The sequence below is a fragment of the Cinclus cinclus genome, chromosome Z (genome assembly GCF_963662255.1).
Source record: "Cinclus cinclus chromosome Z, bCinCin1.1, whole genome shotgun sequence".
In the NCBI taxonomy this organism is placed as follows: Eukaryota; Metazoa; Chordata; class Aves; order Passeriformes; family Cinclidae; genus Cinclus; species Cinclus cinclus.
In genome coordinates, this window is record NC_085084.1 from 82,560,743 (window position 1) to 82,582,080 (window position 21,338).

At 39.8% G+C, this 21,338-nt stretch overlaps 1 protein-coding gene across 1 annotated transcript in view; it reads right to left on the reverse strand.

Moving 5' to 3' along the window:
• EPG5 (ectopic P-granules 5 autophagy tethering factor) overlaps positions 1 to 21,338 on the reverse strand; it is a 55,051-nt gene that overhangs the window by 10,208 nt on the left and 23,505 nt on the right. The window contains exons 17-37 of the mRNA XM_062512779.1: positions 19,616 to 19,756; positions 19,080 to 19,224; positions 18,065 to 18,262; positions 17,232 to 17,342; positions 16,375 to 16,494; positions 14,834 to 15,000; positions 14,417 to 14,641; positions 12,426 to 12,549; positions 11,381 to 11,522; positions 10,174 to 10,345; positions 8,821 to 8,983; positions 8,080 to 8,222; positions 6,674 to 6,830; positions 5,420 to 5,614; positions 4,258 to 4,471; positions 3,361 to 3,521; positions 3,037 to 3,244; positions 2,207 to 2,282; positions 1,278 to 1,381; positions 902 to 1,077; positions 237 to 422 (exon numbers count right to left, since the gene is read on the reverse strand). Coding sequence (XP_062368763.1) covers positions 237 to 422; positions 902 to 1,077; positions 1,278 to 1,381; positions 2,207 to 2,282; positions 3,037 to 3,244; positions 3,361 to 3,521; positions 4,258 to 4,471; positions 5,420 to 5,614; positions 6,674 to 6,830; positions 8,080 to 8,222; positions 8,821 to 8,983; positions 10,174 to 10,345; positions 11,381 to 11,522; positions 12,426 to 12,549; positions 14,417 to 14,641; positions 14,834 to 15,000; positions 16,375 to 16,494; positions 17,232 to 17,342; positions 18,065 to 18,262; positions 19,080 to 19,224; positions 19,616 to 19,756 — 3,328 coding nt within the window. The remainder of the gene's footprint in view (positions 1 to 236; positions 423 to 901; positions 1,078 to 1,277; positions 1,382 to 2,206; positions 2,283 to 3,036; positions 3,245 to 3,360; positions 3,522 to 4,257; positions 4,472 to 5,419; positions 5,615 to 6,673; positions 6,831 to 8,079; positions 8,223 to 8,820; positions 8,984 to 10,173; positions 10,346 to 11,380; positions 11,523 to 12,425; positions 12,550 to 14,416; positions 14,642 to 14,833; positions 15,001 to 16,374; positions 16,495 to 17,231; positions 17,343 to 18,064; positions 18,263 to 19,079; positions 19,225 to 19,615; positions 19,757 to 21,338) is intronic.

Genomic DNA, 21,338 nt, shown 5'->3' on the forward strand with positions numbered 1-21,338 from the left:
AACTGAAATACAATGATGGTCAAAGGTTGCTGGTGACATCTCGGTGCAGGATCTTGTAATGCCTCAGAGGAAATGGAGAGCAGAAGATACTGCAAGTGGAAGAAAGCTGACAGATGTGAAATGGGACTTTTTGAGGACGCTCCAGTAGCAATGAACTGGATTTAGTTACATCTCATGTCCTTTCTAGTAAAGGATTATTTTTAAGAGATGGGTATGAACTGTCACAAAAAAATTACCTCTTCATTTATAAGCTGCTCCTCCTTGGCTAACAGGACCATCATATACAGCAAACAGACAATCATGCCATGAGTCTGAGGGTGAGGGTTGGGATTCCAGGCATCAGAGAGGACACTGACCCAGTTTACTTCACATAAAACATAGCCCAAAAACAAGAAACAACTCTTGGGGCTGCCTCTTTCAATCTAGGAAGGAGAAAGGGAAAAAAGGTGCATCATACAACGTAAGATGTAATAACCTTTATACTTCTCAGCTCCTTAGCCAACTGTAAATCTACAGCAGCATTTCAGGTCAGCAGAGGAGTAGACAATTGTCTTTTCTCCATCATTCCCCCCTCTTGCAGCTTTACCTTGTCTCAGATGACTTGGAAGTGAGAACAATATGGCAATAGCAAAATACATTAAATCCAACTAAAAACAATATATAGACATGCAATAAATGAGACATTCTGGCAGATCAACAAAGAGGGAGCTGTACAGCTCCCCACAACTTCGTTAAGACTGAAAAGCACTCCTTCAGAAAAATCCATCATAAATTGAGAAGCTGTGAATGCTAAAAACAAACTTTAAAAGCCTACTTGCTGAAACAACTGTGTCCTGCTCTCCATCTATTTTCAAGGGCAGCACTGACTACAAACTTAATTCAACAGATGCCACAAACTCACTTTAAAGAACTCTTCCATAAGCATCTGGTCTGGATGCATTTCCTTCCACGGAAGCCTTCTGAACTCAGTGTGGAAAGCATAGAGAATAAACTCTGGCATTTTGGGGGCTGTACAACACTCACAGTAATGCATTAGGTGTAACCAGAGAGCCCCATGGTGACTTGGCAACAGCTTTTCTAGAATCAAAAAAGATAGCCGAATTAGTAACAGAAAAAAATTCAGATAAAACTTGATTTCAGAAAAAAGTCTACTTTTGAAGATTAAGAACTTGGAAATTACACTAAAGTACACTAAAAAAAAAATGCACACTAAACTTTTTGGGTTTTTTTTCTCTCTCCAAATCAACAAGTGGGGTGGCTTAGGATTTTGTGCTCACCTTTGAAGCTTTCATGCAAAAGCTTGATGCAATCTGCAAACAAACAGACCACGGTGGAGGCTACAGGAGTGTCACTCTCCAACCATGGGTAGCAAGGCTGGCTACTGAAAAGAAGTGCAACACAAATTTCAGTGCTCAGTTACCTGAGCATAAACATTGGCAATTTAAATATTCTAAGCAGTGAAGTACAGATATCATCAGCCCTCCCAATTTCAGCTTTTTGGGACTCCCCTTTTCTTCCTTAGAAGGGCTGCATAGTTCACTATCCCAATGAAGATCTACTGAGTAAGCAGAAATTACTTGTTTGGTATTTCATAATGGAATTGAAAGAACAGAGATTCTCAATTATATTTTTCAAGAACTGCAGACAACCTTCAAGCTTCAGTGCTGAAGATGCACTCACAACTACAAAAGCTTTTAATTCTGAAGGCAAGCAAAATTTGAATGTATAGTAACTTTTCATGTGAAGACAGAGGTACACGAGGCAATAGATCTTCACAGCATTCATTTAGCCTGAAGTTTCTTCATATACCACTGGCATTTTGGTGATGTACTTGTTTGGCTTTTTTGTTTTCTTTTAAACAGGTATAATATATATATTATGGAAGCTAAAAAAAAAAGGAATCCAAAATTCAAGTTTCAGTGTTTTTAAAATGGAGTGAAATTCTTTGAATAATCAAGCTCTGCTCATATTATTACAAGATATTTCTGCTTTCTAAAGTAATTATTATATGCAAACCTTGGAAAATTTGATGTAGGTCATGAATTACTTCCGTAATTATTAAGGAAATTACAAAGTGAGAGCTATTTAAATGGAAGGCAAGACAGTCACAAAGTATTAAAAATCAGGTAATAATGAAAGGTATTCTTACAGGACTAAAGATCCTACTTTAGCAAAAATTAATTTAATTTTAAAATCCAATATATACCTTGCATCCTCCTTCTCCAAGACCAGTATCCATGGTTTAAAGAGCCCAGCAATGATTGAATACAAGGACTGCAATGCTGAAAGGAAACAAAACAAAGGTGGTTTTTTCCTTCAAATAAAATCAGTGAACATATTACACCTTTCTAAATTTGCATATAATATCCTTTTCTCATTCTAACATTCACAGAATTATAGAATAATTAAGACTGGAAAAGACCTCCAAAATCATTGAGCCCAACCACTCAATCAGTCCTCTCTGATCAAACAAAAATTTGTAATACAATATGCTTAATAATAACTCTAGTTAACAATGGCTGTTTTAACAACCATCATAAGCATTTTGCATTGTTAAGATGTTTTATTAGCATAGCTTTAATAACACACCAGAGATTGTGGGAGCAATGATGATTCACACTTTAAACCTGCACATATTAAAATGCGCTAATTAAAATTTAAATTAAAATTAACTAAAAGTTAAAATAAAAGCCAACTTTCTCCAGATCTAAACCATGCATGATGAAATTCAGTAGTGTCTCCTTCCCAACCTCTGCTCAGTGCAGAAGACTACTTTTCTTGGAGAAAGTACAGTCACCTCATAAAGTAGGTTTGAACCAAGCTCAAATATAAAAAAGCTTCCTCTCAGATTATAAAGCATCAAATCCTACACAGCCATGAAGTAGCAGCAACATTTCCCATCTATATTTTAATATTACCATTATTGCACAAATGAAAAGTAAGAAGATTTAACTGTATATTTAACTGGCCTGTAACAGAGGGAATTAGAGAAATCAGGCACCTGTTCTTACAAAACTTGCTTTTAAGACACATTACCTGCTAAAATTCTGCTACTGCCAACAGGCTCTTGGGCTAAATTAGCAACTTCAGTGTCAATCAGTCGTTTAACGAGATACTCCAGGAATGTGTTCACTACAACCACATAAGGAGTCCATTTTGAAAACAGGCCAAAAGTCCTGAAGTCCACAGAGGCCAGTCGGAGTTTGCAGAAGGTTGTAGAAAGCCATTCTATTGTCTCTCTGACCTGTAAAAAGAAGGAAGCTATTAATCAGCTGCAGAAAGGCTGCACAGCAGTGTTATCTATCACTGGAGGGCATCTGTTTCATCTGAAAAACATAAATCAAGCTAGGAGATACCCACCTGTTCCACGGAGAGGAGAGTTTTTGCACCATCCCTCACCACAGGACCTTCAGCAGAATCACTTTTCTTGAAACTGCCCTGCTCAGTCACTGATGAATCACACCCCAAAGCCTGAAGTGATGCCTTCCAACAGTCAGGGCTTAGAAGCTGCTCTGATGAGCCTTGGGAGAAAGAAGGGAACACATTTGTGAAACCAGAAAGATGTTAGTCCCTTTCTCCAAATAAGTCAAAAAAGGTTGAAATTAGAGCTCCCTGCTAGATGAAAAAATTAGGTAACATGAGAGTTTAAAAGCCCCATGTTTAAGGATGAGAAATTAACTCTAGTCAGTATGTCCTTTTGGCATCTACAAGTTTCTCTTCCTAGACAGCTTCCCAGGCACTTTGTACATTCCTGGCTTCAAATACACATTAAGAGACATCTGCTGCCTCAGCAGGTATGGTTTGACAAAGAGAAGTACTTTTGTTCTCATTTGAGGGGTGCATCAGAATATGGGTGGCATCAAATGTCAACCAGGACATTTTCAGCAGATTTCAGTGCCAGTTACGCGTCTTCATAATTCCAGCCCTCTGCCTGATATTGAGGGGTAATTAAAAACAAGGATTCTGCATTACAGACCATGGCGTAGCCACTAATAGGTGGTTCCATTAACAAAAGACTCTCCTCCACCCTTCTGTTACACAGCTGAAAAATCCATTGTCACTGATGCGCGTGCCTTGGCCCACAAAAGAGCTACAATAAGTCTATCAAAAACACATCACATAGCAAGGCACATAAAAATGCCCCAGGTATAAACCTAGGGAAGTGAAAATCACTCTGCAGTTTACTGCACAGAGTTCACATTTTTAAGCCAGAAGGGTTCTGTACAAAAGCTTAGGATGCATCACCTCACTACTCACTTTGCACGAACAACCTTAAGAAATCACTGTAGTGGTCAGGGAACTGATGCTGGAGGAGGTTAGTCCAATGCTTGCAGAAGATATTAAATGGCATCAAAATATCTTCTTCAGGTTCCAGGCCACATGCATTGAGAGCCAAGTGAATGGACTCCAGGAGCTGGGTGCGCTCTGAGAGAGGCGGCTTCGCCACGCTCAACCACTGTGTGATGTCAAACTGCAGCAGAGCACAGGGAGCATATGTAAGCAGAAGATTCAACAGACACAATACCTTTAGGAGGAGGGAGAAGTCACCAGTGAAATTAAATTATGTATTTAAGAAAAATCTTACAAATTTGCATCTTGCCACCCCTAACTCCATATCACACTCTCCAAAGGCAATGATTTAGCATAGTGCAGATGCCTCCAGAACTATGAAACAACCCTTGGCAGAGGGGCTCAGATTGATAAATATGTCAAAAAGACAAGTATTAAACTTGTGTGGAAACCCAGACACAGTGCATACAATTTCAGGTGGAAGAGCAAAGCTTTCACAGCCCCTTGAGCATCTGCTCAGACCTTGGTCAGCGGGGACAATACTGGCCACTGCCACCATGATCAACTCAGAGTCCTGCCCAAGACAGACTGCCTCCTGCTGCCAGCTGTCTCCCTGGAACTGATGAGGAGGATCAGAACAATATCAAAGGCCAAGCGTTACACTAATTTCTGCACTGGCAGTAACGTGAGCAAAAGGAGATGTACAAACCTCTTGCCATTACATTACTCTGTTTTAAGACAGGCAGGAAGGATATGGGTGCCATACAGAGCTGGAAAATGCACTGTCACAAATTTTGTTTTAATTGCTAGATACCCAGTGCTCACTGGCTATTGTGATGAATGTCTTTGCAGAGATACCAAGCAGAAGAAATCATTGATGGTTTTAATTTCAGCAGTAAGCCCTGGGAAGCACATACTGATAACTATCTGGGCTAGAAAAGGCTTTTTAAGCTGTTTGCTTTTGACTCCAGCCCCTCTTGAGCTTAAATGCAACACTTACCATTCAGTTTGACCAACACAGCTCTACAGAACCTGTCAATGCTATTTGAAGTACCAGATTTGCATCTTTTTCCTCTTTAGCTTAAGGACTTGGTTTATAGGCAAAGAACACCCACAGACCAGACATTACCTTTGTCAGCAGCATGAAGACAACATCACTGTTATCCTCACTCAGAAAGGCCACGACTTTTTCGTATAAAGTCACAAATTCACTGGGAGAGGCAACAGGAGTGAAGTAAGGAGAAAGGAGAGTACAGAGCCTCCGGTTCTGCAGGATTGTCCGGAGCAGACACTTGCACTCTGATTTGGTCCCACTGATGAACACCTGAGAGAAGGGGGAATGGTGGAAAAAATAACAGCCAAATGTCAGTCAACTGGAAAATACACCTCTTAAGCTTGTTATTGAGACACCCACAGTTTTGGTCCTTTTATAAGAAGGGAAGTCTTTCTGAAAAAAAAAAAAAGACTGAGATTATAAGACTAACATCAACTAAATGCTGTTATTCCACAAGATGTATCACAAAACAAACAAGTCTTCCTAGTGCACTTTAGACCAGCATTTGTGATAACATATGTTTCCCAAAAACACCTAGAAGTACAGTTTTTGGTTTTTTTTGGATGAAACAGCCTAAGAAAATGAATCCTGATTTCACCAGCCTTGCTTGATAATAGGAAAAATTAAACAGAACTACAGCTGTGAAGAACTTCTCAGCATTCTCAGCACCTCAGCTGATAGAGGTGCTCAAGGACAGCTGCACATGGAAAGCTGTACCCAACATAAAAGTAAGTAGCTTTTAAGAAGTAAGTAGCTAGAACTAAGTAAAAGTAGAGGCTAATAATTTTTCTCAGAGCACAAACACAGCAAACATTACCACCACCACCAAGCACTTGTCTTCTCTACCAGCAAACTTCTGATAAAACTCACTACACAGAGAACACTGCAAGGATGCAGAAGAAAGGTGTCTAAATACAGAGGTTGACTAGATGTGCATCAACCAGAAAGTGACAGGTAAAAGCAAAGTCTATGCTGAAACACACTTTTATGAACTGAAAGTATCCAAACCTTAGCTAACTGCTCAAAACTCCAGCATTTAATTAACACAATGATAATTTATTAGCACTAAGCAGAGGCACCTCAGAGCAACAGTTTTTATTTTGCTTAAATGTAAGTTTCACCTCTCCTCAGGACTATGCATATTACACAATTAGTTGAAAACAAATTAACTAGAAATTAATTAATTAGAAATTAACTTAGAGGCTTCTGAACGTGTTTAGGACTTCTCCCCGCTCATTAACAGCGGTGAAATTGGAATAAGAAAAAGCATCAAAAAATCAAATTTTACAAATTTAGAAAAATATTTTCATCTTCAAGAAATAAACTCACTTGGCCCAGAATCTCAATGCAGGACGTGAAGAACTGTCTTGTGGGAGGATTACGTTGAGTTTCATCACACACATATTCTACCAATGTGAAAAACAAACCAATTCCAACTTTCTTGATTGCAGGCATAGGCTGCACCTTGTAGATATTTATCAGGGCCCTAAAAATATTAAGTTACAATGACAAATTAAATTTACATATGGAGAATAACATGTGACAATAATAAAAGGTTTACTGCCAACATATAGGCTTGAGATGAGTATTTGTGATACTCCCTGAGTATCCCTTCTTCTCTTATCCAGACTGAAAAGTCGCAGATTTAGCTCATGTAATTTTGCTGCCTGAAATGGATACTTCCAAACCTTAGAAAGTCTACATAATCAGAGTCAGAAAGTGAACACTGAAAGAATTCCAAAGCATAATTCCAATGGATTATTTCTTCCTTTAATCACATACTTTTCATATTCTGATGGCATCTCAACTGCCCTTGTATTGCAAGAAAACTACCCCATGTTATTTCACAGGCTCAACAGTAAAAGAAGTAAAACAGAATCATTTTTTCTTTGTGTATTGCCAAGTAAATGTTTCATTGTTATTGACCCCCGATCTTCACTAAGTCTTAATTTAAACAGGTGAAAAAGATGCAATTCCACAGACGTAAATCCAAAGAACTGGCTCATCCATAGAATTTTTCATATTAATGATCAACAATGAAGAAGTAGTACATAAATCCTTTTACTTGTACAATCATAATACTCTACAGTAAAACAGCCACCCTAAGAGAATTCCAGAAGAAATCTGGAAGACTGAGGATAATGTTGCAAAAGTGGACCTCGGTCATGAACTAGTGAAGAAGAGGGCCCTGGGTGACCCCATTTTATTCACACCCTCCCAAAAAAGTGGTATTATCTAGCTCAGTTCCACTGCACCATTTTGTTTCACCTACTGAATAACTACTTCAAACTGTAGCACTCTTTTAAAGATTTATGTTCTGCACTGTAACAGAGAAAAACCCACAGTCATATTCAAATCATGCAATTCAGCCTATGGCTGAAACAGCTGTGGTACAAGTTTAACACTTCCTGAAGTTTAGCACAGCATCCTTGTCATCACTCAGTGTCCTTTTACAGGATTAGGAGAGCTATTATAATGCGCAGAACAATAAAAAGAAGTAGAAAACAATAAACCAAAGTACAACACAATACTGTGTGCCCTGCTGAGCCTGAATGACCTCCTGATAATAAGAATTACTGTGTCACAAACACAGAGGTCTCAGGATTCCAGCTCTGTTGTTGGCCCGAGCTGATGACCACAAGGAAAAACACACAAACAGGTTCCACATTTTAACTCTAACATACCAAAACAGAAAAACAAACACCACTGCTCAGAGCAGCATCTGAACAACCTACGTTATGAAATTTTCCACGTGTACAGCTGCCTCCACAACACCCAGGGAAGGTGGCTTCATGGCTTCTGCCTGCAGCTGTCTCACTTCTTTACGCAAAGCATGAAGCTGCTGGCTCACTGCTTCGTTTTTGTGCTTCCCTTCAAACTAAACAACAGAAAGACACACATTCATTCCAGAACTAACACAGTTTTGCTAAAACTCTTCCATGCTGCAGCTATTTCTAAAAATAAAGCAGAGTCCAGTCAGAGAACCCTGAATTTGGATGGCTTTCCCCCTGAGAGTTTTGGTCAGATTTAGTACATCATGCTCACGTACACATCCTTGGATATGTTCCTAATTAATTATCACACACACTAATGGAATTCATGTCTTTTAACTAAGGCTTTTAATCCACTGGGACTGAAACTTAGAGGGGATCAAAAAATTAATTTAATAAGCAACGTGGGACTATTTCCATAAACATTTTCAAGCTTCTGTTCCTATCAGCAAGCAAATTCCCACATCCACACACTGGGAAGTAGTTCAGAATGGATGCCATGAGCATAACAAATTATGCAACAACTTATTCTTCAGCTGTTGATCTTCTTCTCCTTTTGAGCATTACACATGAGGTGTTTCGGATCACTAATATGCATGTGGATTTATTTGGTCAAATGCTACCACTTTTGCAATAATTGAGCCATTTTGCACTCATCCTCTACATTCAACAGCCCCAAAACAAAGGTGATGCCATGCCTCTGACCTGGATAGTGAGCTGAGCTGCTCCCTGGCACTCTTTATTTGAAGTTCCCCGGCACTCCAGGTGGAGAGTGATCTGCTCCTCCCTGTTGACATACAGCTTAGGCACCGTGTCCAGGATCTCACTGTTCAGAGCAACATGCTGAGACTCCCAGAGAGCTGCAGTTCTGAAAGGCATTTATTAAAAAACTACCAAAATCTTTCCTGAAAACAGCAATGCTAAGAATTCATAAGAGAGGAGACTTCAATTCATTGTGCGATACAAAGACTCAGGACACTTTCCTAGAAAACATAAAAGCTTATTAAATGAAATTGAGTTAAAACTTCAAATAGCACTTCAAAGTAATAAAAAAAACAGGTTCATAAGAACAAAACTATTCAAGTATGTGTGAGTTCTTTTGAATTACTTGATATAACAACCTGGAAGGAAACTAAACAGAATCATCTCAGTAGGCAATGCAATTTTCCACCAGACAAAAACAAAAACAACAACAGCAGCAAGCTGGAGTGTGGTAATTCAGTCAAAAGTGAAAAAAAAAAAAAAAAAAAAAAACCAAAAAGAGAACCCACCTAAAATTGATACTGGAATTGTTCAGACACAGCCTCTTGTGGGTTTAGTAGCTTTTGTTCTAGTTCATACTATTGTTATTAAATTACTACATTTGATAAGAACAGCTATAGATTGACCAGTTGTCATTGAAAACAATTCAGATGGATTATCTGAATTGGAATATTAAAAACAAAGTCTCATTCACAAATTCAGCAGAACCAGAGATCTTGTTTCCCTCCTAGGTGCTTCATATTGCAAATACTACCTTAGTGCAAAAGGGTTAAACAACTTATTGTCAACAAACCTAGCCTAAAAGGAAGCTTTATTTCAGGAAATAAGCAAAATGAGAAAAAAAAGTTAGATGCCATCTGATGTAGTCTCAGCCATTAGATTGTGCACTCTTATGTCAGTTGAAGTAGAATAATCTGATACATCAGAAGAAAGAAGACAAAGGGGACAAGAAGCAGAAAACAAGTACTGACAGTCTTGTGCTAACACCACAAATAAGGCTGCTGTGAAGGGCATTTTTAAGAAGAAATTGTTCCCTGTAAGGGTGGGCAGGCCCTGGCACAGGGTGCCCAGAGCAGCTGTGGCTGTCCCTGGATCCCTGGGAGTGTCCAAGGCCAGGCTGGATGGGGCTTGGAGCAACCTGGGATTGTGAAAGATGTCCCTGCCCATGGCAGGGGGTGGGACTGGGTGCCTGGACTTTAAGGTGCCTCCCAACCCAGGCCATTCTGTGACTCCATGATGATTTTAAGGCACTGCTGGACACACTGGTGAGGCACAAGGAGCACAGACATGACTCACTTGGCGTGTTGCTGCAAGATGTTCAGGTCCTTGCGCATGAGCTGGATCGCATCCTTCTGACTCACGAGAGTGGCAGAAGAAATCACTGGCACAGGAGCTCTCATCGTCTGCAGAGGCAAAGGGGACTTGGGAGTATCAAGCTTCTTCAAATTATTCATGATCCTCACTTTGGCTACAAAAAATTTTAAAAAAGCAAAGGCAACTTTGGTCAATAAGAAAAGTGTAGGAGAAGCTGAACAAAAGCATTAATTTTCCTGCACGAAGCGTTTTTAACTGCAGACAAATATTCCTCAGGTTTCCCCATTAAAGTAAAATTTAAAAAAACTTTATTTTACACAGCTAATTTTCATGACCTGCTCTTCCATCACACAAAGGTTAGGATCAAAAGACCCAGTGGTTTTCCCCAAACACTCCTATCTTCCAGTCTTCCTGTCACTCCATTTGTTTTACTCATCTGACACAGGCAGCCAGACAAAATTCTAAGCAATTCCTTTCCCTACAACTCATCATCACTTCTAGTCTTGTCAGTGTCAATTCCTGCTGAGAGCACAGCCTCTCTCTGGGTCAGCCCTTTCCTTCTGCTGATTTCCATTCACTTCTTTGTCCAGACAGCGTAAATTCACCCATGAGCCTATTCCAGTTCCCTTCTATTCCCTCACTCCTTCCTTGTCTTTGGATCAGCCCCAAATCCAATCTCTCCTCATCCTTAATATACCAGCTATGACTATCACCCCTTCTGTGCTAGAACAACCCTTTCACTATGCCAAAATTCCAGGCAAACACATGGGGAAATACAACACAAAGCAAAATCAAACAAACTCAACTAAACTAAAAAAATCCCATAGATAATATGTTTTCAGATGCAGTTGGTTTTACCTTTGCTTATACCTGTCTCTCTCTAAATTTTGGGAAAATCCCTGGAACGCACACTGTGCAGAGGATCTTTTGGGGAGCTTGCCCATGATGCCTTAGCTCTGCTCTGTGACACTTGCAAACTTGAAGCCAAAAAGCATCAATGTTAGCCTCTCACATGAAAATCTAAGTGAGAAAACCATGACAACTTCATGGAAAATACTGCACCCACAGAAAACAAACCGTATGCATATCTTTATTAACAGGCATCATCAAGCTCCTAAAGAAACCAGGGCTTTGACATCCCAGTAATTCTTTACAGCCCTGTTTCCTTAATGGTATTTTTATCTCTTACCTGACAAAGGGTTGGTGAAATCTGTTTCCCCTGCAGAAGCACAGGCAGTATGTGATTCAAGCTGAACCTGCAGCCAAAGGTTTAGTGCCTCCTGAAACTCATGGTGTATGAGTTCCACATTGACATACTCCATCCACAGATCCTGGAACACAAAAGAATTAAATTACCATCCCCGTTTTGGTCAGTACCATATGCTGTCCACCCATCCTAGTAGCTGGGGAACTAAAGTAAGCACATAAAAAATATACCCTGCAGTTTTAAGTCATACGAGATTTATTATTCAGAGCAAAAAAATCTAAACTGAAGAAAAACACTGAACTATTTATATTACATATATCATACACACATATCTACTGAAAAGCATTTGTGACACTTAGAGATGAAACCTGACATGGTATAATTTCTAACGCATAAAAGAGACAAAGGGAAAGACAGATGATTAAAATTCTCCTCCTAAAAAGGGAATACAAGAGACCAAGATAGTCTAAAATACCATGTCATGATTAACTGCAGCCAGGCTAAAGCAGGCTGCTTTTCCAGTATACACTGGAAAAGTGAAAATAAAGCAAGCATAAGGAAATGCCCCTCCAAAATCTCTCCTCTTGCAGGGTTTTGCTTACACTAAGTCTTTAGGCTTGAAGAACAGAATAATACACACTCACTAACTTATATTTGAACCTGACATTTTAGACTACCAACACAAGCAGGTTTTGGCATCCAGTCTTCTGCTATTTAAAGCTGCAACTTAAATCATCATCTAATACTAACTTAGAACATAAAAAAGATTACGGACCAGTAGATAAAAAGGATTGTGTTGCAAGAAATTATAGATATGCAAGGAATCTACATATGAGTCCTCTTTAAAACATAAAGGAAGGCAGTTTGGGATAGCAGAGAATTTTAGGAAAAAGGTTAGAGCCATGAAGGCATCATACATGCTGTATGTGTATTAAAGACCAGGAACACAGCTCTCTCACTGATTTTAAAGACTCATTTTAGCAAGTGGACTTTAGATTTCAGATTGCCAGTGTAATTAGCAACCCACCTGTTGATTCTGCATGACTTTAGCAAGTCTATGTGCATCATACTGCTTTGGTAAAGAGGGAATGTATGTATCTCCTTTCTGGAAACTCTCTTCTTCCAACCACAAAATTAAAACATTACAAAGCCTGAGGGACAGAAAAAAAAAAAAAAAAAAAGAAAAACAAGGGGAAAAAAATCAGTGTGAATTTGATTATTCTAATGTTAGAATTAAGGCAACAAATAATGCTACAAGGTGGCATGGTTAAAAAAAGACATTTCAGGTGTTTTTTTACTCATTTACTGTCAAGTTAAAGACCAGCAGTGGACAGAAGGTACTTAGAAAAATATAAAGGGCAGCAACAAAAGAATAAAAGAACAAATTCTGAAAAGGAAAACATCTATACAAACTAGCATAAGACTCAGGACTGGAATAGTCTCTTATGTCAGGAAGTATCACCACAATTCCATTCAAAAGACCAAAGGAATAAACAGAGTACACATAAGCAAGTTCTGGCTTCTCACCCCACAACCTCTCTGCAGTGCCTGTTTCAAAAAGTGATGCCTGAGTTAAGTCACATATTTTCATTTCTTTCCAGTCTCATTCATGGCTAGCTCATTCTCATTTCCTCCTTTGTTAAAACTTTAACAGAAATACACCTTTTTTTTCAACTGACATCACTCCACTGACTGCTACCATTTTCACAACCATGCCATCCAAGCCTTCCTGATAAGGAAGCACTAGAATGCCATTAAATCTTCACACTGTGGTATTAAATATCACTAGCAAACTCCTGCTTCCTTCATCAGTGTCATTGGTGAAAAAATGGAAGTAGACCAATTCCAAAAATCAGCCCCTATAAACCCTACCAATAATTTCCCTCCTGTCTAGGAAACTAGACAGGTCATTAAACTTCTCGAGCGTAAGATTTATTTGGGCGTAGAGCAGTCTGGTTTTCTGTTGGAGTGGGGAACTTATTTGAAAGGAAAGACTGAAAATATTAATCTAGTTCATCCAGTGAGCATCTCTGGATTATTTTTCACAGAAAACCAAGTGGGATTTATGATGTCCCTTGTCTGTTTGTACAGTACCTACTGAAAGCTGAGGGGGAGCACTGAGCAGGAGCTCAGATTCCACATGTCTACGGCCCCTGAACAAGGGACTCTTTTCAAATATTTCAAATAATCCTTTCAACTATTTCCTCACAATATTCACATAATTCCTTAGGTTTCGTGTACATGAAGCATAGATATCTCTTAGGAGCTACTGTCCCTCACAAAAGTGAGCATTCACCAGTTGAGTAGCAGTGAGCAACTGTGTCCCTCTCCTTAGCCTACTCCAGGACAGAAAGGGAGTCCTGTGGCAGGTTTTGGTAAGCAGATTGACCATTTCTCAGATGGCACAGAACACACGTGGCAGAGCTCACCTTCAGGATGCTAATCAAGCCAACTGCACTGAGCCATGTACTGAAGTCCACAGTAAATTTCCTGATGCAGTCATCTTACTCAGACATAAATTCAGGCCCTAGTCTGTGGCAAACATATATACACACCAAGTAGCCTTTTACATTTACAGCTAGTGATGTACATGTGAGAAGCGGATACGCCTAAATAATAAATATTTTGCCAGCATGAGGCTACCATTCATTGCAAAGCAAAGCTTTTCCCCTAAAGGGAGTTTCAAACCATGAACAATGTTTTATTTAAAACATTGTAGTAAAACCAGCCCTCTCTCAAACTAAACAAGTTATGCAAACAGAAGAACAGATCTGAGCCCAACTATGTACTTGGGGACATGGGTTAGTGGTGGCCTTGACAGTGCTGGGTTAAGTGCTGGACTTGATGATCTTGGAAGGCTTTTTCAACCAGAATGGTTCCATGATTTCATGCTTTTAGTAAGTGCCTGCAATACATCTAAGGTCACATACCTTCATTCCTCACACAGCTACAACTGTGCTGTAGCAGTTACTCAGGCAGTTGCATTGATTAGTGTGTAACTGGGCAAGCTTTTTTTACCTGACGAGCTCCTTATGCAGTTCAGGTGAAGTCAGGTAATCAGGTGAGCAGCTGGACTTCTCTGGTGACCTGTCACTGCCCTCAGGACTCTCCACCCTCAGGGCTTTACTGGCAGCGTGGTGGAAGTCTGCCACCTCTGTCAAACGCTGCTTCATCTCATTTAGCAAATTAACATGAGCTGCACTCTGAAAAAAGCGTCTTCCAATACAGCCATCTACAGGTAATCTAAAAATGAACAAAAAAGCGTAACTAAGTCTTGTTGTAAATGCTAAATCAGCATCTCTGCAGATAAACTGGCTCACCAGAGAAGCTGCTGGTAACCCACTGCTTTTGGGAGCACTCAGTGTAATGCACTGACTCTCACTTGCTGTGCACTTAATTAGCGCTTGCTAATCTGCTGGAGCAGGGCAGACTCACCCATACTGTGGTCCTGGTCGGTGAAGGTACAGGAGGAAGAATTTCTGCCAGATCAGTGGCATAAGAGGATGACCTGCAGGGGTAGCAAGGGCCTGGTGCGCCCAGCGGTAAATCATGAGCCTCTGAAGGGAAGGGACGATGGGCAGCTTCAGCTGGGTCTGGGCTTTCTGCAGAAACAACATTTCCAGACAAGTGTGGTGCTGTAACAGGCTGTCACAGGTTAACTGAGCAGATTAACACAGCATGAACACTTGGTAATTACAGCTGAGAAAATTTTGGAAGCAGTCACACATCTGTTACAGGCCTTGAAGGATGAGCTGCTCATCTCACAGTAATGCTGGAGAGCAGACCTACACCTCTGATGCTTACAAAACCCCAGCAAGATGGCTCTGACACAAGACCAACATATAGGCCACTGGTGTTAATTGCACTTAATTGCTGTTCCTGCTCACAGAAGTAGATGTCCTGGGTTTAGATCTCCAGATTATATTTAATACAGCACTAGTGAAAATTCGAAACACAAAGTATAACTAATGTCAAGGAAGAACACAGAAGCAAAAACAGAAAAAAACAAAGCAACCTATGAATAGCAGCATCCCATTTTAATATCACAGACCCACTAAATTATTAAACAGTCCCACTCCAAGCTTCCCTGGACTGTGCCTGAAGCAGGGGAATGGGAGTATTTTCTGAATTCCCCTGACCGGGAACAGACCCTGGCACTCCCTTATCCCCTACACCAGACCTCTGGCATCCTTTTCCACACACTCCTTTTGTTTTGCAGCTAAATCAAGACAAATCAAGCCAAAGAGCAAATGTTCTCCCAACCAGCTCCAAGGATGCAAAACATGTACTTGACAAGCAAACCTATTTTCACAGAGCCACCTCCTTCACTGAAACAGCTGAGATGAAGGATGGGCCAAAAGGCACACTTTGAGAATGGACAGCTTTGGTTTCCCCTTGCTTCACTCCAGAATTTCTAACTGAATTTGGGCAAAGAATCTGGAAAATGCTGCAATGTGGCCTGAAGTACAGCTGATTGAGTGCCTTGTTAAAGGAGAGACCTAAATAGTTTTGAAAGCCTTGGAAAATAATTCAGAAAACAGAGAAAAGTAAAGGCCAGTCTTCTGCACAATTCATGTCATCTGAGAAATCACCTGTTTGAAGTACAGACACATTTTCCCACCTGAAAAATAAGCACTCCCCATATCACTGGCACAGAATAAATCCACTGAAGGTTGTGAGGCATTTAGATGATGCAGAAAATAATGCAAAAACACAAATTAGTTTTCTGTAAATACTGATATAGCAAAATCAGGTATTTCCATGGTAGCTTTTAAATGTAAAGGAGCTCAAATATACTCAAAATGTACAAGAAAATTTCCCTATAGTATATTTTCTTCTGTATAGCCAGGTAAAGCATTATTTATGCATTTATTCTGGTTAGAAAGTAGTACATAAGAGAAAAACTAAATGATACAAGGGAACTTTTGTCCAGCAGTTCTCTCTAATTAATAAAAAGGGATGACCAGTTCTCTCACCTTCAAAGCTTGATCAGGAGTTAAAGCATTGATAACCAGCTCCCCCTCCACAACTCTGCGAAGCTGTGAATCTTCTTCAAATATTGACTCCATATTTAACACCATCCATGCAAACCAGACCTGGACAATACAAAATTGACAGAAACATTGATAACAAAATGGCAGGGGGCAGGATCGGGAAGCTTGATGATTTCTTAAGAGGAGCAAGTGTTTGATGGATTCTCATTGCAGAGTTGCAAAAAGCAACAAAAAAAAAAAAAAAAAAAAAAAACAAAAGCAACAAAAAGCAACAAACAAAAAGCAACAAAACAAAACCTCTTTATCCTTAAATTCAAACTTCCCTTTTGTACAATCTTGGGAAAGAAGTGGAAAAGCAGACACAACTGACAGAATTACCCAGAGAGTTCTGGAGGAAACAACCTTCTCAAACTCAGTAAAATAAGATCTCCTCTCTTCCACCTGCACTACACATCTCTCTCTGGTACTGCAAGGATTTTTTCCTTTTTGCTTGAATAAGGATCTCACTTAAGCAGAGAGAAAGTAACTCAAATTCAAGTGATTTATCAGATAAAGACTGATCTAACAGAAAAATTCAGGTTTTGTAGATTTTGTCTTGTTAAACAGGTCAAGAATAATAATAGATTAGAAGGAAATTTAACTAATAAGTCCCATTATATGAATTCTTGGACAAATTAGACAAACTCTCCCTGTGCAAAATATCCATGTTCCTTTTAGTGCAATAAAGCCACAGCATTTTCTTAGGCTAAACTGGGATTTTTTTGCAAGAAAAGTCTTGAACCCTAGACCTAGACCAGTATGCTTCTTTTCCCATCACAAAACACCATCATGGTACTCACCTGAGAAGAGTTGGCATTGCCCTCCACAAAGGATGGTGTGACATTGCCTGCCACAATCCAGCTGACCAGTGAAGACAGCATACCCTTGTCACAGTGATAGCCCAAAGCATTCTGCACAGAAACAGAAAACATTTGGGGTTTTTTTCAAGACCAGATGATTTCGAAGCTACAGGTGTCACTCAATCTTTATGCAGTTTCCTTTCCACCTCCTGTTGCTACTTTTTCAGTCTCAGCTCAGCCAGGCACCACTGAAATATCTGCTTGGACTTTCTATTTCAGTGAAAACATCCTTCTGCAGTGACTATGTTGGTTTTTTTTTTTCAGGAGAGGAAGCTCCATTTTTGTCCTAAACACTCCATCAAATATTTGAAATGCAAAGAAGACAAACCACAATAGAAATCATATGAATGAAAAATGCTGTGTTCCAAACTGCTTTTAGCAGTAATTGTTATCACTATTATTAAAATATCAGGCATTTCATTAATCTTGACCCACACAGAAAAAAAAAATTCTTGATCAACTCAGAAAAAAATCAAATAACTCCATCATCACGACTGACTGTCCAGAGAATCTGTGGCTGCCTCATCCCTGGAAGTGCTGAAGAACAGTTTGGACAGGGCTTGGAGCAATCTAGGACAGTGGAAGGTGTCTCTGCCCACGCAGGAGTGGAACTGGATGGGATGTAAAGGTCCCTCCCAACCCAAACCATCCTAGTCAATTCCCAGTCATACTTGCTGCACTTCAAGAAAACACATTCACATCAAAATCCGACTGTGCAACACATAAGCTGACCATTTACTCAACAGCCACGCCAAAACACCACAGCTATTTACCTTGTGCTGCTGGTAAAGCAGCTTCTGCACACAGTCCTCTTGGCTGTACTGAAAAGCAGCTTTGCACAAATCATCCAGCAGGCAGAGCGTAGCCCGGTCCCTGTGCCACAGCTGCTGGCTGGTGAGAACCTGCACCCAGAACTCCAGGACTGCAGCTGGCCCCACTCCATTTGGATGATCACTTAGAAAAATGTGAGTCTGACAAATTGAAGGGGAAAACTGGTCAACAGCTTGCAGCTTTGAGTAAAGGTTAAGAATTTATTGGAGAACTGTTTGATTTGCTTGAGGCTGTGGGGCTATCCTTAAATTAAATGATTTACAACAACACTCTCTATACCCAAGTAAATACAGCTTTGTCATCTTCAGCCTCCAAACTTCTGCAGATTCAGAAGCCTGGAGAGCAGAGCACATTGTGTAATCAGCAAAAACATCAGAAGCCTTAAGCAGGACCCCTGCAGGCATAAACACCTATCAGCACCTATTTCCAAAGTTCAAGCTGCTGATCCTGTAAAAGGCCTTCCCAGATTGTGTGTTTCCATTATCCCTCTCTAATGTTAGAGGGCCTCAGGTTTTGACGTCTCTGCATATAAAAAAAAAAAAAAACACTACTGTTCCCTAACTCAAGAACATTTTTCCATTCCAGAGCCCTAAATTAATGGTAAAAAGCAGAGCTTGCAAACATTAATATCTCTACTGCATTCCTCAAATAACACAAATAAGAAAGCAGTGCTGCATATGACATTTCTTAATTTAAACAGTTTTGACCTGTTTGGTCAAAAAATGGAAAATGTATTTTCCAAGAAGTTTGAAAGCCAAATAATTTGGTTGGATTTAGGCAAGTTTAAGCAGGAGCTTTTCAGGAAACCAGACCCAACTACTAATGCTTGATATAGGGCACTCTGTGACTGAACTGCCAGGTTCAGTATCCTTTCTAACCTTTAACACTAACTCAGTCAAATAAGCTTGATTTTAAACACTCTTTCCCTCCTTTTCTTTTTTTAAATAATATTCTTACCTGTATCATACTACTGAGCAGCTTAACATTTTCTCCATAATTCACTCCTGTCAAGTGCTGTGTCACTTTATGGGTAACTTGCTGGGTGACTCCTTGAGGGACTCCACTATCCAGATGAAGGAACAGTTCCACATAAGATAAAAATCTAGGGATGTCAACAAATTAAATTATCTCCTACTGCATATTCAATAGAAAGCCTGCTTCTAGAGAATTTAAAACCAGCTCAACAGCACCAGTGAGACACATAGAAAGTCTTTGATTCACAGCCACAATGCAGATTTAATTGTTCCAGTTCAGCCATATACTGGGCACAGTATGAACACTTCACACCAGCCTGTAATACAAGGCAGCTCACCAAGACTGAATACAGTTCTTGATCTACATCAGCACCAAAATCTTACTCAGGATTTGTTTGGGAGATTGTCAGGTGTCTAAACCAAAGGATTACTATTACATTTCACTGCAACTATGAATAAGTTAAATAAACAAATGTATAAAATTTAAAAATTAATGTATTATGAACAAATAATGCTTACTGTTCATTCTTCAGGAGGTAATACTGGCAAGAGTAAAACAAGGGTAAAATTTTATCCAGCACATGGACTACTGTTCTCAGATGTCTAGACTGGACTAGTACACCCAAAAGAGGGATCCCTTCAGCACAGAATTTCTCGATGCTGTCAGAAAACAAAACAAAAAAAATTTTAAAAACCACATTCACTATCAGCAGAAAGGGAGGCAAGGTGTTAATTTTTATTAACAGAGATGTAAACACATTCATAACTTTACACTTTATCTTTGAAAATCTACATAGCTAAATAAAGAGATTTTTTTCTTTAGCTGTAGATTCAACTGCGGACAGATTTGCTACGTGTTTTCCCTCTCAAATATTTACTAAGTATGCCCTTCCTTCACAAATTCCTCTCTGGGGATCAGTGTCCCATCTTCCAAAAATCACTGGAGATGCAAATCTTCATCAAGTTTCTATCACTTTAAAGTTCACTATTCTAGCCTAACTTGGACAACTTGCCTTCCTCTCCAGGAAAAAGAAAAGCCAAAGGCCAAACAGAGAAGATGCAGGGGGACAGACTAAAGAGGTTCTTTGTTTCTTTATTTCATGCTCAAAGTTATGGAAATATTTCCACTCACAACCCACAATACCTTAATATCAGTCTCAAACTACTCTAGTGCTTTAAAGTATCTATGGCACAATCTCATCATGAAGCAATGTTTTCCTTGGGGAAGGAGAAGAAAGTCTAGATATTTTTCCTTAAAAGAGTAACATAATATTGTATGTAGAAAACACGTCAGTGAAAATTTTGAATAGCACAGCACAAAACCAAAGGGATCACAGGCTCAGGAAAAACAGTTCTCTGGTGAGAACTGATCAAATTTTGTGTGGCTTTGTACCTCAAACACGAACATTTGATTACACCCAAAAGCCTTACCCAAAAAACAGCTAAAAGCACTGGAAAAGACTGTTGGAACACAGTCATGGATAAGAGGTTCACTGTTCTTATAATCCCCTCTATTTACCATTCCCAGAGTGAATGGGTTTCTTCTCCTCACTATTTTCTGAATGCAGCGCTGCCCTGATAAAAGAAACTACCTCTGGAACAACCCTTTGAGTAAGTGTGGCTTAAAGCTACTCCTGTCAAGAGAAATAACTGTTAACCCCCAGTTTCAGTAATATTCCTTATGACTGGACCCTAAAGTGTGGGCTAAAAAGGCAAAAAAAAAAAATACTAGCAAAATAAAGGAAATAGAATGTTGCTTGACAGAATTCAGGAATAATTTCTTCACAACAAGGGATATCAAGCACTGGAACAGGCTATCCAGGGAGGTAGTGAATTCCCCATCCCTGGAGGTGTCCAAGGAATGACTCAGCACTCTGGGTTGGGTGACAAGGTGATGATTGGTCACAGATCGGACTTGATGACCTTGGAGGTCTTTTCCAACCTAAATAATTCTGGATTCTGTGAAACTACAGTCAGAGAATCACAGAAAGCTAGAGTTGGAAAAGACCTTGAGATTATCCAGTCCAAACCCCTCCAAGGCAGGATCACCCAGAGCAGGAGACAAAGGAACAAGTCCAGGTGGGTTTGGAATGCCTCCAGAGAGGGCAAATCCACAACCTCCACAGGCAGCTGTTCCAGGGTTCTGTTATCCTCAGTGTAATGAAGTTCTCCCCCATGTTGAAGCGAAACTTCCTGCGTTTTGGCTGCAGCCATTGTTCCTCGTCTGTGTACTGGACACCAC